The sequence below is a fragment of the Saccopteryx leptura genome, chromosome 9 (genome assembly GCF_036850995.1).
Source record: "Saccopteryx leptura isolate mSacLep1 chromosome 9, mSacLep1_pri_phased_curated, whole genome shotgun sequence".
NCBI lineage: Eukaryota > Metazoa > Chordata > Mammalia > Chiroptera > Emballonuridae > Saccopteryx > Saccopteryx leptura.
The window spans coordinates 81,103,258-81,120,836 of record NC_089511.1 but is presented as its reverse complement, the minus strand read 5'-3'; the positions used below and the strand labels follow the sequence as shown (position 1 = coordinate 81,120,836).

The window sequence follows — 17,579 nt, the reverse complement described above, 5'->3', positions numbered from 1 at the left end:
AGTGCTTATTACTACGATGTGCCAGGCACCGTGCTATGTTCTTCACACTTCACATCTGACCCCTACCATCCTGTGCAGTGGCATTCCTATTACCCCATTGTGCAGCTAAGCAAAATGGAGGCTTAGGGTCACCACGAGGCGGAGCTGGGATGTGGGTGGAACCAGTGTCCGTGGAAAGGCTGTGCTGCTAATGCAGTCTGTCTGAGCCCGTCGTCCCGCCTGCCACACGGGATGACACTCACCCTCATGGGGGGCTGGGTGGTTAAATGAGACAGTCTGTGGAAACACCCTCAGTGTAGCACCAGACACAGGCTACCACAGACACTGCTAATGCAGTCTGTCTGAGCCCGTCGCCCCGCCTGCCACACGGGATGACAGTCACCCTCGTGGGGGGCTGGGTGGTTAAATGAGACAGTCTGTGGAAACACCCTCAGTGTAGCACCAGACACAGGCTACCACAGACACTGCTAATGCAGTCTGTCTGAGCCCGTCGCCCCGCCTGCCACACGGGATGACAGTCACCCTCGTGGGGGGCTGGGTGGTTAAATGAGACAGTCTGTGGAAACACCCTCAGTGTAGCACCAGACACAGGCTACCACAGACACTGCCTAAAAACACTGACACAGTCTTTATAGAAAACAAGGTTTATTTTCACATTTAAGGCGAACACAAACGTCCCTGAAGAATATTATAAATATACTCAGTAGAGCTAAGTTATTAAACATAGAAAACTCAAAGCCCACCAGGACATTCGCATTTATTTTTCTCCCAGAGCCCAGGCGCTCACAGGCTGGGTCTGCCTCCACGCAGGGATTCATGTTGCCTTTGTCCCCAGGTTCGTCTGCTTCTAACCCCAAGGTCTCTCTCAGCAACGACACAGCCAACCAGCAGGATTCGGTGGCTGAGATGGAAGGCTCAGCCATGGGACCTCTCACAACAGCCCTGACTGTGCTCCAGAGGCCAAGCCCCAGAGTTCTGTGTCCTGGCCCACTGACTCAGGTCACCTCACAGCATGGAGTAGTTAGTGTCACAGCTTCGTCTCCAGGCAGTCTTGTTAATTAAATTATTCCAATTAGGAGGACATCATTAAACAAATATATAACAGCCCTTTCTGCAGCCTGGCTTTCCCCTTGGGCAGGGAAAAGGCAGAAGTCTGAACTTGAAGCTAACCCATCACTACCCCCCAATGTCCAAGGCACACGTGAACTTGGGCTGGACAATCACAGCTGATGGCTGATGAGGAGTAGTGACATGATGTCCACAGTGGAGGTCCAGAAATAGTGTCCTGAGGAAGGGTGGGCACTGAGGAGGCAGTCTGTGGGTCCTGGGGCCTGACCTTCCTGAGATGCCTTCCTCGAGCTCATGGATGATGGAGCAAGCACGTGCGACTCCATACGGGGAGATGGAGGTGGTGACGGGGTGAGTCAGCAGCCAGGTGTGGGTGGCGTGGGCCCAGCACCCTGGCCGTAGGGGGTTAGCTCAGCTGGCCGCAGTCTGTAATGACAATCTTCTTGGTCGTCTTCCCACTCCTGGAGCCAAAGGATTCTATTTTCTTCACAACATCCATGCCCTCTTTGACGTGGCCAAACACAACATGTTTGCCATCCAACCTGTGAGGACAGGTGGGCCAGGTGAACAGAAACGAAACTAGTGCAATGTCAGCCACCATCGTGGTCACCTGCTCAGAACCATCTACCGAAAACAGCAATTCTGAAAGGAACTCACACCGAAAAGCTGGATCCACTTCCCAAAGCTGCCACTATCAAGCCTTGCTGACCTCCCTAAAATCCACCAAAGGATGGCCCCTTCTGGGCAAGTTCTGCCTCTGTCATGCTGAGTGACCTCACCTGACCTCATCTGTGAAGTGAGTTATTCTTGCTCTGCTCAGGGAGATTAGAGCACACTGACTACTTTAAAGAAATAAAAGGTCTGTGTAGAGGGAACTGTTTTAACAGTCATGATCATGAGGTGAGAGCCAAGATAACAAGTGTGGTGAGACTAAGTCCTGAGCAGTTCTCAGCTTGACAGAGTTCCAGCAATCTAAAAGGCAGCTCGGATGAGTGCCTGCAAGGCCAACGCTGGGGACAGCCAAGGGCAGAGCTCCAGGACCCAGGAAGGGATCCATGGATGGAGCAGAGAGCGGGCAGAGCCAGCAGGGGTCTGCCCAGCAACATCATGTCCCTTCTGGCTTGGAGGCTAGAGACAGTCAACCACCACTCAGTCTCCTGAAAGTCCTCAGAAATGGGCTTTCTTTCTTAAGTCTCAGCTCCTGGATAGCTGTCATCCCCTCAACCAGGGCTGGGACACAAAGGACTTTGGGAAGAGAAACTTACCCCTTTATGGAAAACTGGCCAGGGAAGATAGCCCTAAAATCCACAGGCATGTGGGAAAAAGGGCTCTAAAGGCTGGTGGTTACCTCCAGGACTTTGCTAAGCCTGACGAAAACTCAGGTGTGACTTCCAAATGTCTACCATGTGTTTCCCAAGGTGCATTCCATGATCAAGATAAGCCTGGGAAACAGCAGGTTAAACCAGGTGAACAGGCTCCTATGACAGGCCACCCTGAGGCCTGGTATGTTCAGCAGCATTTCCCAAATGCATTTTGTATGTGTGTACAAAACACAATGAGAAAATTCCAGCTGACAGAGACAACTGGAAGCCTAATCAAGACAGAACTACACGAACAAGCCACATCCCCTCCACCCTCTCAGGAACCTCTCTCACACACACAAACACAGCTCCAAGGAGAGCTACTGTCCCAGGACACACAGCCCAGCCTCAACTGCCTTCCTCAGAAAGCATGTAACTCCTCCTCCAGCTGCAAGGGGGCCCCTACTCTGAAAGGGCCTGGGCCAGGAGCAGGGACTCACCAGTCTGTCTTTATGGTGCAGATGAAGAACTGGGAGCCGTTGGTGTTGGGCCCTGCATTTGCCATGGACAGGACACCTGAAAAAACAACAGGGGTGAACCACGCTGCTCCAGGAGGTGTCTCATCTGGGAAGTCACTCAAAAGAACAGATGGCTCAAACCACAAGGACAGCTGAGTCTGCAGAGTCTGGAGCTTAGAAGAGGAGAGCCAGGGCCCAGAGGGAGACCAGCTCCTCAGGGAGGCCTGTCCTCTAGAGCAGTGGTCCCCAACCTTTTTTGGGCCACGGACCGGTTTAATGTCAGAAAATATTTTCATGGACCAGCCTAAGGGTGGGACGGATAAATGTATCACGTGACTAAGACAAGCATCAAGAATGAGTCTTAGACGGATGTAACAGAGGGAATCTGGTCATTTTTTTTAAAATAAAACATCATTCAGACTTAAATATAAATAAAACGGAAATAATGTAAGTTATTTATTCTTTCTCTGTGGACCGGTACCAAATGGCCCACGGACCGGTAGCGGTCCGCGGCCCGGGGGTTGGGGACCACTGCTCTAGGGGAAGGGAAGGGCCTGTGGAAGCTCCCGTGGTAGAGAGCGGGACCCACCCCAACTCTAGACTTTTCCACACTGTACCTTGTGTCTTAAAGGCGACACTGAGCTGTGTTTGGCATCAAGGCTCTCCCCCTTGCCACGTTCCCAAAGAATATTTATTTTTAAACTGAGAGCTCAGAATGAAAAAGCTCTAGGAAAACCCAACCAACCAACCTGAGCACTGAAGAAAGCAGCATGGTAGTCAGACCGCAGCCTCCCAGCCTGCTGGGCATAGCGGGGGCGGGGCCCAAGCTTCGGGTGTCCAGACAGAGCATGGCAGCTGCCACTCACCTGGCCCCACGTGCTTCAGTGTGAAGTTCTCATCAGGAAAGCGGCTTCCGTAGATGGACTTCCCCCCTGTGCCGTTGTGGTTGGTGAAGTCGCCAGCCTGCAAGCAGAGCACCTTCTGAGTGGCTGCAACCCACAGCTGGCAGGGGGGCACCCTGCAGTACAGGGAAACCCTCCATCCACCTAAGGCCCACCCCGCCAGAAGCCCTTTAGGCAAAGGGGTCAAAAAGCATCCAATTATATAAGGTCTAATAAGATAATAAGGAAAATAAAAGCAAAATAAGCTCAATTATTTCCTGACACAATAATTGTCCTGGTTGCACAGCAACTATCCATGATTCACTTTTTGTCTGAGCAAGTTTTTAAATGATCCTCAAAGGATCTAATGACCAATGACATGATTCTTAGCGATGTAAATTTTCTATACACACTCTTAGAGGTAAACAGGAAGGTGTCCAGGGGCCCCTGATCCCACATCTGGTCAGTTGGGAGCAGCAGCTGCTAGCACAGAGCCAGTTTCCTGTGCTGAGCCTCCTCCCTGTCCCAGTATCTTCCCCTGGCCAGGCCCAGTGGCTTCCCTCTGCCTTGCAGACTCAGTCGAGTCCACCAGGGCTGGCATCCTTCCTCAGGGTTGCTCTGAGGCTTCCATGGCCAGAAGAGCCCAATGGCTGCCACCCTAGTCCCAGGCCATGTCACCATTTTCCTGAGATGAGATTCTCTCAGGTCACAGGGGTGACCTGATCAGCCTAGCTGAAGCATCTACAAATGCCACAAAGGTATCCCCGAAGAGGGACAATACCCTGGCCTGGGCCCCCTAGTACTGCCCCTCGTGACTCAGAGAGCCCTCCAGCTTTGGAAGCCCCCACATTGGCATGCTGCTCTTCAGAGAAAGACCCTAGGCCGGCTCAGGGCACCCATGTCAGCTCCTGGGAGCCTTTGAAGAAGAAAGCTACAGAGCTTGGCCAAGCCTGCCCCATGCCACAGCCTCCCTGTCCCTCCTCTGGCACTTGCCACACTTGACAAATCAGCACTCCCAGCCCCAGCTCACTGCCACTTACTACCATATGATTACAGCCACCAGGGTAGGGTGGAGGGAACGGCTGAAAAAAGTCCTGGCTGAAAGAACTTAAATAGGTCATGACATGTCCCTGCCTCTAGGTTTGCTGGCCTTAAGACACAAACCCCTGTCCTAGCAGGTCTAAACTAACAGAGGACCATTTCCAGGAAGCATGAGTCTTGACCTCTGGGGAAGTCCTTGTGTCAACAGCTACCCTAAAACCTCTGACACAGCAATACTAATACCTCTGACAAATGGGCAAGACACACACAACCAAAGAACATACTCATTCAACAGAGATGCCCTCCTTTGGAAATAGAATCTCCAAGTCCAGGCCTGTGCATTCTTGTTCGTGCCCTCTCCCTCCCTCTTCTTCCTCTCCTCCCATGCCTCATGCTCAGTGTGATACAAAGGGGGCCACAGAGACTGCCTGAATACACGAGCCCTCTGAAAGCCTTGAGATCTGCCTCCCACACATACTCACTCTCAATGCCAGTGGGCCCTCCAAAGGCTCAACTTTCCCAAACCAGCTGGGCAGGGCCATCCTCCACCTGCCCTACTGCTTAAGTTCTGGGGCAGGAAAGGGATATGGCAGTGCAGACAAGTTCCAGCCGCTCAGGGTGAGAGTAGAGGCCAAGACAGTAATTACAGTTGCCCTCCATTCAGTACTTTCCAAGCACCAGACACATGCTCCCTCCTCATTACTGCTCATAACACCTGTGAAGAGGCCCCGTCATTACCCCGACTCACAGAAGAGGAGCCTGAGTGGAGAGGGCCACAGTACCTGGCACATGAAGGATGGAATGACTCTGTGAAACGTAGAGCCTTTGTAGCCAAAGCCCTTCTCCCCAGTACACAGGGCTCGGAAGTTCTCTGAGGGTGGAAGGGAGAGGCAGGTCAACAGGGTGAGGCCTCAACTCCAGGGTTGATACCTCATTCTAGGCAGCATCCCCTTAATCCCCCAGGTGAGCAGGGCATGGAAGACCCTAGGCCCACTCCCTGAGTCTGCTCTGGCTGCGTGACCTGGGACAAGTCATCTCCTTCTCAAACTGCAGGGGCAGAGCACAGTCCTTGTTGTTCCAGCACCAGCTCGGCACCGCATGGAGTCCAAGGGCTGTGAGCCACATTGGGCCCTAGGAGGGAGGAAGCTGTCTCAAGGAAATTTGCATGTGCCTTTTACTGGTACCGAGTCTACCTTCACACAGGTGGGCAGTGCCAGCACAGGTCCAGAGAAGGCGGAGGCTGCTCCAATGTGCACAATGGCTGAGCCACGCACAGAATCCCCACCGGGCCCTGGGTCTCCTTGCCTGGACTCCCTTGTCAGCCCACCCACCTCGCCTTCTACCTAGACCAGACTCAGGGCCCCAGGCCCTGTCTTACCTGCTGTCTTTGGCACAACATCTGCCTTCAGCTGTAGGGAGAGAAGCGGGACAAGATGGTCATCTAGAGGCAGGTGAGGGAAGGAATCTCCTCCCCACCCAACGGTGGCCAAGCAGGCTGAGAAAGAACCACGCACCATTCCGTCCGTTACTCCCAGCTGCCCGTAGAAGGCTCCCGAAGCAGCTATCATTTTTGCCAGCTGCTTCCTGAATCCAAGGCTGGGAGGGGAGGCAGCCTCAGTTTCCTAATGGGTCAGGAGGGATCACAATGCCATCCCAGCCCATTTTCTAGGGAAGAATGGTAGAACGACTACAGCTGGACCCAAAGGGTCAGATTCAGGGCCTGGAGAGGAGCCAGTCCAAGTTCCTCAACACGCAGGTGGGAAATTGAGGCTCAGAGAAGGGTAGGGGTCAGCGGAGGGTGTAGCCCCATGCAAGCTGGCCTCTTGCCTCCCAGCTTCAAAAACCACCCTGGTGCCAAACTATTAAATGGGAGCAGGAATGATGTTTTCCATGCTCCAGAAGAGGAAACTGAGGCTTAACTGAGACCCCTTTGTTCAATACAGGGCCACCCTTGAAGGTACACCGAACTTCTGTTACCGTCCTGACTCCTTGCTTTTTGTTTTGTTCTTTAAAAAGGCCCAAAGAGTCAGGGGCAGGAACTGAGTGTCGACCCCCTCGCTCCCTTCCTGGTGGCTGGGGTCGGAACTGGGCTCCAGGCACAGTGCCCAGACTCACCATCCCGGGGTCCGCCTGGTGGCTGGAGCCCGCTGCTTGCCCAGCCCCTCCAGTCCCCGCACTGCGCCAGAGGCGACGGGCTCCAAGCCACCCTCGCTCGACCCCCAGAGCCTGGCGGTGGGGGCGGGCCGGGTCGCGCTGGTCTTAAGCCAAGGCCGTCACGTGAGCGCCCAGTGGGGCTTGCGGCCCCCACCGTGGTGCTCGGGTCCAGTTCCGACTCCCTGAGGTCGTGGAAACTCTCCCCCACTCCTGGCCAGCTAGCGGGGCCGGGCCCTCACCGTCTACGACCTGACCTTGAGCTTTCTTGTCCACACGTACCCTAGCCCCCGCTCCCCCTTCCCCAAAGTTCCCAGAGAAGACCGGAAAAGAAGAATACGATCCCCCGTCTTAGAGATGGGGAAACTGAGGCCCAGAGCCTGGGAACAGGAGGCAAGGTCACCCAGAGAGCCAGGCACAGCGCTGGACCGAGGTCCAGGGCTCTCCTGAGGACGTCCCCCACGCTCAGTCCAGACCAGTGGTCTCACCTCCAGCACCACGCGGCCGAGCAGCCGCCCGTCCGCACCCACGTCCAGGTACACCAGCGGGTTCCCGGCGGAAGAGGACGGGTCGCGGGCGCCGTCGCCTCCGCTGCAGGCGCGGGCCGTGGGGCTCAGCGGCAAGGAGCGTGGGACAGGGAGCAGGCCGAGCAGACGGGAGCCGCAACGCAACGCCAGCATAGCCGCGCGGGTCAGGTCCGGCCGGGACGGAACAGGAGAACCGCACTGCGAGCGGGAAGGCAGCTGCGAAGGTCACGCGCACCCCCAGGGGCGAGTCCACCCTGCCGCGCGCCGCCGCTTTTATTGGCTGGGCAGGCCTCGCGGTCCCGCCCCGTCCCGCCCCCTTCGGGTCAGTCCGCGGGCGACCCCTGTCGACCTTGGTGGGCAACGCAGCCGGACTGGTGGGGAGGTAGAGCATGAAATCCTTTGAACTTCACCAGGGCCAGAGACTTGAGGAGCAGACACGACCTCGCAAAGAGAAAACCAGTTCCATTTTGTGAGGGTCCCAATAGATTATATTTCAAAATGGAACAAATATTAAAACGTGCTTAGCTCCGAAATATGAGTATCCATATGTTTTTATTTGAGTATAACAGAAGGCTACATTCACATAGGCCGCCCCTTTCCGCATAGGCTCTGTGGACAGAGTCCAAGAGAAATGGGGACACTAGAACCAGTCAAAGAAAGGAGGAAATGAGAGGCTGGATTAGAGTGAGGATGGCAGAGACACCTCCCATGGTGACCACAGGCTTGTCCTGTCCACAGATGCTTCTGGAGATCAGATCTTCTTTTTGCAAGACTGGAAATGGCCTGGTCCTGTCATACTCCCACAGCCCCCAGCCTTCCGTCAGCACTGGGTCTGACTCCTCTCCTCAACCCCACAGGCTGACAGCCCTGGTGCAATCCCACTCACCCCGAGACAGACCTCCCTGGACGGCACCAAATCCACAGGCAGTGCAGCACAGGGCCACTGTATAGGGAGTATAGGGAAACGAGAAAAAACAAGTAGGAAGAGAAATGGAACTGATCAGGAGGAACTACGAGGAAGGGGACTTACCCCACATGCTGCAATGGACTTCATAGATGCCTGCAGGCATGGGAGGCCCCCAGTGATTAACAAGCAGGTTCCTAAGGGAGCCTCTGAGCCAGCACCTGTACCCTCCAGATGGGAAACTGAGGCCCAGAGAGAGGAAGGCACTGTCTAGAGCTAAGAAAAACCTGGAGTCCCTGTCACCAGCCTGTGCCAATCCTCCAGACCTCTCTGAGCCTCAGTTTCCCTTATGGAGATAAGAGTATAATGATAATCCTTACCCTGCTTGTTTCTTTCCAAGTCTGTTCCAAGGATAAAATGAATGAGAGAGAGCATCAGTGATAGACAGAGACTAAATGGTCCTTGCTCAGGGTTTGGGGCTCAGGCAGCAGTGGGTCTCAGTTGCAGGGGTTCAGAGGTCCAAAGAGCCAGTGAAGAGGGTGGTAGCTGGGCCTTGGAGTCAGGTGGACTTGAGCCTGACCAGGTGGTGGCGCAGTGGATAGAGCGTCGGACTGGGATGCGGAAGGACCCAGGTTCGAGACCCCGAGGTTGCCAGCTTGAGCACGGGCTCATCTGGCTTGAGCAAAGAGCTCACCAGCTTAGACCCAAGGTCGCTGGCTCCAGCAGGGGGTTACTCGGTCTGCTGAAGGCCCGCGGTCAAGGCACATGTGAGAAAGCAATCAATGAACAACTAAGAAGTCGCAATGTGCAACGAGAAACTGATGATTGATGCTTCTCATCTCTCTCCGTTCCTGTCTGTCTGTCCCTGTCTATCTCTGCCTCTGTAAAAAAAAAAAAAAAAAAAAAAAAGGCGGAATCAGGTGGACTTGAGCTGGGATCAGGTCTGGGCTTTCCCACCCAGATCAAATCAACTCCTGGGAAAGCATTGAGCAGCAAAATGCTAACCCAAGTGAATTCATGAGGTCAGAGGATAGTGTCCTAACCTCAAGAGAATGCTAGTTTGACCCTTATCTGGAAATTCAATCCTCTTTTCTATATTTCTGGTCTAGGAGGGTCTGGTCACTCAGTGAATCCCCAGCTGCATCCTGGAGCCCAGTTGCTCTCCAGGTCAGCTCAGGATGGGGTCTTTTTCCTGGAGAATTCCTCCTTCTTTCTCATTACTGAAACTGGGAGTAGAACAGGCCCGAGAGGGGAGCCCTCTTATGCCCTGCCACTTCTGGGCCCTCAGTCCATCTCTCAGATCACCCCGTATCAATGCATACTATAAATTTGAAAAAGGAAAAGATAAATTTACCCCATGTATTAGTTCCAGGCCCTCAGCTCACACAACTCTTTTTTTTTTACAGAGACAGAAAGAGAGTCAGAGAGAGGGATAGACAGGGACAGACAGACAGGAATGGAGAGATGAGAAGCATCAATCATTAGTTTTTCATTGTGCATTGCGACACCTTAGTTGTTCATTGATTGCTTTCTCATATGTGCCTCGACGACCGGCCTTCAGCAGACCGAGTCACCCCTTGCTCGAGCCAGTGACCTTGGGACCTTGGGTCCAAGCTGGTGAGCTTTTTGCTCAAACCAGATAAGCCCGCACTCAAGCTGGCAACCTTGGGGTCTCAAACCTGGGTCCTCAGCATCCCAGTCCGACGCTCTATCCACTGCGCCACCGCCTGGTCAGGCGCTCACACAACTCTTAACCATGCCAAGTACATTAGTAGTACCCTGTTGTCTCTTAAAACTGCTTCTGAAGGGCCTCAGCTAATCTCCCACCCAACTGAAGTATGAGCAGCCCTACTTGGGAAGAGCTGCTTCCATTCACTTGGAGGCTGTCTGACTCCAAGATCAAGATTTGTCAAGGATATATCAAGCACTTCTCACTGTCATCAAGGAGCTGGTTATTAGGACAGGGTGGGAAGGGCAAGAGAGACAAGAATTTAGTAGACAATATAGCAAGATAGAAACTGACTGTGGAAATTGGGAAATGGAGAGATGTCTGTCTGGTTGAGGGGCAGGGACACAAAGATATGAAGAGGAGATTCCAGAGGAGTGACTTAAAACCGGTCCAGAGCTGGGAGTGGTCAGAGCACCCTCAAGTAAAAGCTGCAATACTGACTATGAGCTGAAGGCTTTGGTGAGGGGAGGGCAGGTGGCCATCAGAGAAGGCAAGCTGAGGTCTAACACTGTTGCTTAGAACTGGTGATCCATCAGTGGTACAATATTCCCATCCCTGGGACCCTAGACCGAGACCCAGCTTCCTTCATTCATGTTATTTCTTCCACCCTCTTTAGAAAATCAAGCATCATCACTACCTTCCTGGCAAAGAGAAAAGTTCCACTTCCTCCCTGCAGGCTCAGCTGTGTGGTCATCTACCTGGACTGTCTTCAGTGGCATCATGAAGAGGGACAGTTCCTGGGCTGGGCGATGAACTGAAAAGTGCCCAGCCCTTGAGCACTCACCTGGCTCTGAGGCTATTTACAGTTGGTGTCATCCTTAGGAACAGCAGTTTCTCCATTACTCAGCCCAAATGGCTTCTTATCCAGGGTGTTAATGGTTTTTGTCATCCAGGGATCCTGTAATATCAGTCTTTAGACCTCCCAGAGCAAAAACAAACAAGAAACAGTCAGGTTGTGCTGAGTTTAGAGATGACATTCAGGGATTGCAAACTCAGACCGCTCTGGAGGCCAGGAGGTAATGTATGTGAGTGAAGCATTCTGGGTAAGGCTCTAGTGAGGGGACGTGTACTATATCCAAACACCCTAATCCAAGGGGCAGCTGCTGCCCAGGCCAATTGTTATGTGTGATACTATGAATTCAGTATAGCCAAGTCTTCTCATTTTTTCAATAAAAGCTGAAAACTTCAGGTTTTAAGGAAATCTCCCCATTTTTAAATGTTGGGAACTAATTTTAAAACAAAATTAAACACTGACTGAGCCTGAAGCAATATATTGACAACCTAGGCAGGGCCCCTGGGCCACTAGTTAGCAAGCTCTAACCTCCACTGTACACATGAGAGAACGGAAGCTCCAGGGACGGGACTTGTCCTGGTCACACAGCCAGGAAGTCCTGCGATGTGGGCGAATTCCTCTCCGCTCTTGCCAGGGCCCTTTTGGCAAAATTCACGCAGCAGACCTGTTTTCAGAACACCTACTATGTGCAGGCCTGAGTTTCACCTGGGGATACAGAAAGATGAAGGTGGGGAAGGTGGTCCCAGTGCAGCAGATCTTTTTTTCTTTTTTGTTCAGTGAAAGACAGACAGACAGATAGGTAGACAGGCAGGAAGGGAGAGAGAGGAGAAACATCAACTCGTAGTTGTGGTTTGAAAAGTCACTGTGTGGACCCCTGGGTGAAGCAGCCAGCAAGGCAGGGCAAGTCTCACCTTCTCTGGCATCTGGCTCTTGCATAGCCCACCTGGCCACAGAGCAGAGTGAAAAAAGCTAGCCGTCTGGGTGTATCTGCTGTCCACTGTGATCCAGGAGGCCCTGGGGGTTGAGGAATGCTTCCTGAGAAGCCCCCATAGAAGGACTTTGTAAGTAGTATCTGGGGGAAGGGGTGATTGTCAACCAACCCCAGTTCCTGAAAGTGTGGGGGTCAGAGTCAGGCAGAACTCAGCTGGAGACTTGGCTTCCCATTTCATTTATTCACTTATGTATTTGTTCACCCCACAGCTATGATCTGCACCCCTGCTATGTGGCCGACACTTTTCTAGGCACTGAAAATCATAGCAGTCATTAGACAAAAAGTAGACATATTTTCAAAGGAAAGAGAACAATAATAAAAAAAAGAAAACAAAGTAAGGAAAGAGGAAAGAAAGAAAATGATTTCAGACAGTGGTGTGTACTCCACACCAGGGAAGCCAGGTGCTGTGCTGCAGTGACGGGGTCGAGGGTGACACTTTATGGGTGGGGTCTGTGTGGCCTGACCAAGGAGGAAACACCTAGACTAAATCACATGTAGCTATGTGAGCTCAGGGAGGTGCATGGGTTTCTTTGAGCCATAGTTTCCTCACTGTGAAGAGAAGTGAATAATGCCAATGTCACAGAATTGTGCATATTAAGGAGAATGACATGGTGAAGGGCCTTGAACATACTAGGGTCTTGTTAAAGAATGAATGAATGAATGCCACCCTGCCAAGGCCAGTTGAGGGGTCAGAATTGAGGAGGGAAAGTGATTTTGAGTGAATGATGATGTGTCCTATGGATATGAACCCTAAGGTGTGCACTGTGGGAGTTTTATGGGTGGTTTTTATGACTGTCCACCCAAGAAGTCCCTTAATACAACTATGCCATCCTTACACCACCTACTGTGTAGTGTTCAGAAGCTTCCTTCAGTGTATTTACAGCCACCCATCTTTTGACCCACCCACAGCCCGTAAGGGCGACTGGCTGGACTGTTTGTTATCTCTCTCTCTCTTTTTATTTTGTGTGTGTGTGTGTGTGTGTGTGTGTGTGTGTGACAGAAACAGAGAGAGACAGAGAGGGACAGACAGACAGGAAGGGAGAGAGATGAGAAGCATCAATTCTTTGTTGCGGCACCTTAGTTGTTCATTGATTGCTTTCTCATATGTGCCTTGAAGGGGGGGGGGGGCTACAGCAGAGCAAGTGACCCTGTGCTCAAACCAGTGTCCTTGGGCTCAAGCTGCTGAGCCTTGCTGAAATTAGATGAGCCTGTGCTCAAGCTGGTGACCTTGGGGTTTTGAACCTGGTCTTCCGCGTCCCAGTCTGACACTATCCACTGTGCCACCACCTGGTCAGGCTGTTATCTCTTTTGATAGAGGAAGAAGCTGGAGCTCTAACCAGTTAGGTGAGCAACAGTTGCAGGCTACACAGAATGATCAGCATTGAGCTGGAGACACTGGGTTTGGGCTCTTTCCACTCTACAAACAAAGTTATGATGGCACATTTTTCCCATTCACCCCTCTGAGACAGGCAGTCTCTGAGATGCCCCCCAGTGCTGCCCTGGTACTCTTGACCTGGTGTAGTCCTCTCACCTTGGGTGTGGGCTGGACCTAGTGACAGGTCCTCCACCTGGACCTAATCCCTCCTCATGAACAGACTGCTGCAAAAGTGATGAGATTCTACTTCTGAGACCTGGTTACAAAGAGACTGTGGTTCTTGCTTGGACTGGCTCTCTCTGTCTCTCTCTCCTTACCAGCTGCCACGTTGTGACACCAGGCAGCCTGTGTGGTGTATGTAGTACTACCAGCAAACCCATGAGGGATTTGGACATGGGTCTCTGCAGCCTGCCCACAGCGCATGAGTGAGCTTGGAGGAGACCCTGCAAGTCTGGAGGGTCCTTGCAGTGTCTGCTGCCCCAAGTCCAAGGCTTGGCTGCAGCTTCTTGAAAGACCTTGAGCCAGAGGCACCAGCTAACCCACATGTGACACCTGACCCACAGACACTGTGAGGTGATAGTTGGTTATTGGTTTGAAGGTGCCAGGTCGCTTGCTCTGCAGCACTAGGTCACTAACACACACACACCCCGCCCCCAGCCAGGGCCCATTAACAGCTGATTACAAGCCCAGGGCTGCACACGCAGCCTATCCCTGATCTGCCCTCTCAGCTGGCTCAGGCTGTGTCACCAGCCACTCCTGGCAAATACCTCACAGGCACAGTCAGGGAAACCTGACCTTGAAACACAAGGCTGGCCTGTCTTGGCCAAGCCTTGGAATGTGCTATTTTGTCTCATTCCTCTGAAGCTGCACACATGGAGCCTGAGTGAGGGAAGGAGCTGGAGGAGGTGCTCAGCGGAAGGGCCCAAGCGGGGTTTGGCCGCACCTCTGAGGGGCCTCTGGGAAGGGCCAGGGCCACACGTTATGACTCCGCGTCAGGTTCTTCATGAAGCCCTTTGTTTCTATGGCCCCGATCCTCAGAGGACCTGCCAAGTGGACATTGTTATCCCGATCTTACAAGTGAAGGAACAGAGGCCCAGAAACGGTTAAGTGACTTGCCTGGGGTCACTCTAGTCCAGTGCAAAGTGCGACTGAATTCTTCCCAGTTTCCTTGGCTGTGTGTCCCCTTTCAGAGGCCTGGGGGCTCCACGCTGTGCCTCTGCACCTGCATCAGGCCAGACACCCTCCCTCCATGCAGCCTTATTCCATCTTGCCTGCCCCTGTGTTTGGTGACTTAGCTCTGCAATCCCTTCTAGTCCTTGTTATGACACTGCAAGCGAGAAGCTGTGGACCCTATGTGACAGATGACAGCTGAGAGGGAACCTGTGACTTGCCCAATGCCACACAGACACCAGGTGGCTCATCTGGATTTGAACCCAGGTCTACTGACTCCAAAGTCTGCGCCGACCCCTCCTGGCTGGGCCTTCTTGCCCTAGAGAATCTACCACTGACCTCCAGCCATGCAAAGATGGCATCCACTAGCACAGGTAAGCAACAGATAAACACTGAATTTGCTTACACTCTTCTTGCCCTGAGTCACTAGGAACGGGATCTGGTGGGCAGGTCCTAAGAGGTCCTCAAGCACAGCCCTGGTTATCCTTTGTACATGCCCCATCTCTGCCTCTGTTTATCAGCACTGACTGGCATCATTATCCTAAGGAGAGGCCCCCACTGCTAGGTCCTGGAGGAATGGGGCTTGGGCCTTTGCCAAGACCAAAATCCTGTGTGGGCAGACCTCCTCTGAGCTCTGGGCTCTCTACCCTGTGGTTGCAAGGAGGCAAACAGCCTGCTATTCTGCAGTCTCTTTTCCCTTTTTTGATTTGTTCCTTCTGTTGACCTGTGTAATTTTCTTGGATCTATTGGCTTGACCCTCTTAATCTCTACTTGCCAATGTTGACACCTCACCCTTGTCTCTTAGAATAAATCCCTTTCTGATCCTCATTGCTTACCTTCTAATTGATATTGCCTATCATTGATGGCAAGTGTTTGTCTTTTATAACAATTAAAATAAGTACTACAGGTTTAGATGCTTAATAACAACAAGAAAAATAGCTATCATTCATTGCATACTTAATAAACTGCACATGGTAAGAGTTTACAACCTGATTTCTAATTCTTACATGCCCCTTAATAACAGGTACTAGTTAGTGTTAACGGCTCTTTATAAAGGAGGTTCCAAAGCTGACAGAAGTTAACTGTCCAAGGTCACAAGGGCCTTCCCTTGTGTTAAGTGGCCGAGCAGCCCGCTATACTTAATCCCAGAATTTGGCTCCTGTCACTACTGTTGCTGAATTTTAGTACAAAATGTGAGCAGGTACAAGTCAGGTTGGCAGAAGCCTCAATTTATGTCATAAAGATCTCAGATTTTCTGTGCACAGAGGCTCAAAAATTTCATTGACTTTCAGGCTACATTCCAAAAATAGTGTGTCCATGTCACAGGCCCTGGCACTGGGCTAGTCCCAGTGGCATCATGGTGTAAAGCTCAGCTGCCCATGGACCGGCCCAACAAATTCAGTAGACACTGCAGCCGGGAAAGGGAGGGGGAGATCCTTTGATACTGTGCAAACAGTTCTGACAAGTCTGTTCACTAGCAAGGGGGTAAGGGGTGGACAGGATGCCATGCCAGGGTGACAGGTTGTTAGGCAGAGAACACAGCAGGGCCCCAGGGGCCTGAAGCAGGATCAGCAGGGAACCACACTTGGGCTTATTTAGATGAGAAAGCTTTCTATCAGTCAGTGATCTCACATAACAATGCTTTAAAGTAGTAAGATCCCCATGGCTAGAGGGGTGTGAGAAATATCAAGCAGAGATGCCATAAAGAAGCCTCCCACTGGGTGGGTGATGGGATCAAGTGACCCATGAGATGCCTTCCAGTTCTGAGACTCTGATTTAGTTCCCTTGGGTCTAGGCTACTTGGTGAAGCAGAAAGAGTAGAGTACAACCTCCAAGTCATTTATTGGCATATTGGTGAGAGAAAGGCAACATTGAAACCATAACAGCCAGAAGAGAATACTGGTATATGGTTATGGTAGTGTGGGTAGCTAGCTATTGATAAGGGAAGGGAGCAAGGGCAGTCAGTCATTACAAAGTCTGTTGGCTTCACTAGGAAATTACAGTTTCAGACACCTCAGGAGAGATTGCAGCCTTGCCCCACTAAGGGGATTAACACCCCTGCCTCCCTCATAGGAGGAAAGACCACCAACTATGGGGGGCCGTACTTCTACTTTGAGGCATGCGCAGTAGGAACCAAGATGGCGACCACTGAAGCCTGTCAATCTAGCCTGGGAAAGGATTGAATTGGTTAGGGGGAGAAGTCTACAAAAGATTAGGTTGATTGGTTGGTTTACAGAAGTGGCCTAACCTGCGGTGGCACAATGGATAAAGCATGGACCTGGAATGCTGAGGTTACCAGTTTGAAATCCTGGGCTTGCCTGGTAAAGGCACATATGACAAGTTTAAAGAAGTAACTAGCCCAAGATGATATAACTTAAGCCTAACAAAGAAGCAGTCTTTCTTGTTCTCACTTGTACCGTGCTTGCCCGTTTGTCTGCCGTCTTCCTAGGAGCTGCGAGGCGCCAGGCTGCTGGCTGTTGAGTGGACTCTGAGCACTGGCCTGGACATGGTGCCAACAAAGTGCAGCCAAGAACACAGGCTGTGCTGGAGGCCAGGGACAAATACTGGACTGGACTAAGCTTTGATATGGATTGAATCGTGGCACAGAATATCTGGACACTAATCTTTCTCCTGAGTCTACTGAAGACTAGGTTGAACTTTTTCTGTAGTGGGACGAATGGAAATGAGACATTGGGAACTTTTGGGCAGCCTCCCATTTCAACCATGAAACCCTACCAAGCCGCAATTTCCCATACGTGAGTCCTTTGGCATACCTTCCCTGCGACTCCATAAAAGTCTCTGTAGAAGAGGTGGACTTAATGGTGGGCCCACTGGGCACACGCCCTGGGCCCCAAATTCTGAAGGGCTCCACAAAACCCCAACTTTACACTTTTTTCTAATGACACTAAGTTTGGTTTCATATGTACAATTTTAACATTAATAGTACATAATATTTTTTATTTATTTAAAAATATGGTTAACATGTATTTTTATTTTCCCATCTCTCTCTTTTTTTTAAGGGGTCCAATATTTTCTTCTGCGCCCAGGGCCTCAATCGATCTCAATCCACCTCTGGTAGAAGAAAACTATTTCCATGGGCAACAGTTACTGGTTTCAAAATAGCCAGAAG

General features: G+C 51.7%; 1 protein-coding gene across 1 annotated transcript; it reads right to left on the bottom strand.

The window, feature by feature from the left end:
* Positions 1-628: 628 nt before the first annotated feature.
* Positions 629-7,745, bottom strand: PPIF (peptidylprolyl isomerase F). Its single transcript, XM_066349187.1, has 6 exons — positions 7,449-7,745; positions 6,188-6,218; positions 5,592-5,680; positions 3,754-3,850; positions 2,870-2,945; positions 629-1,610 (listed from the first exon to the last, which is right to left on the bottom strand). The coding sequence occupies exons 1-6, from the start codon at positions 7,638-7,640 to the stop codon at positions 1,475-1,477; spliced, it is 621 nt and encodes a 206-aa protein (XP_066205284.1). The 5' UTR covers positions 7,641-7,745; the 3' UTR covers positions 629-1,474.
* Between the last annotated feature and the right edge of the window lie 9,834 nt (positions 7,746-17,579).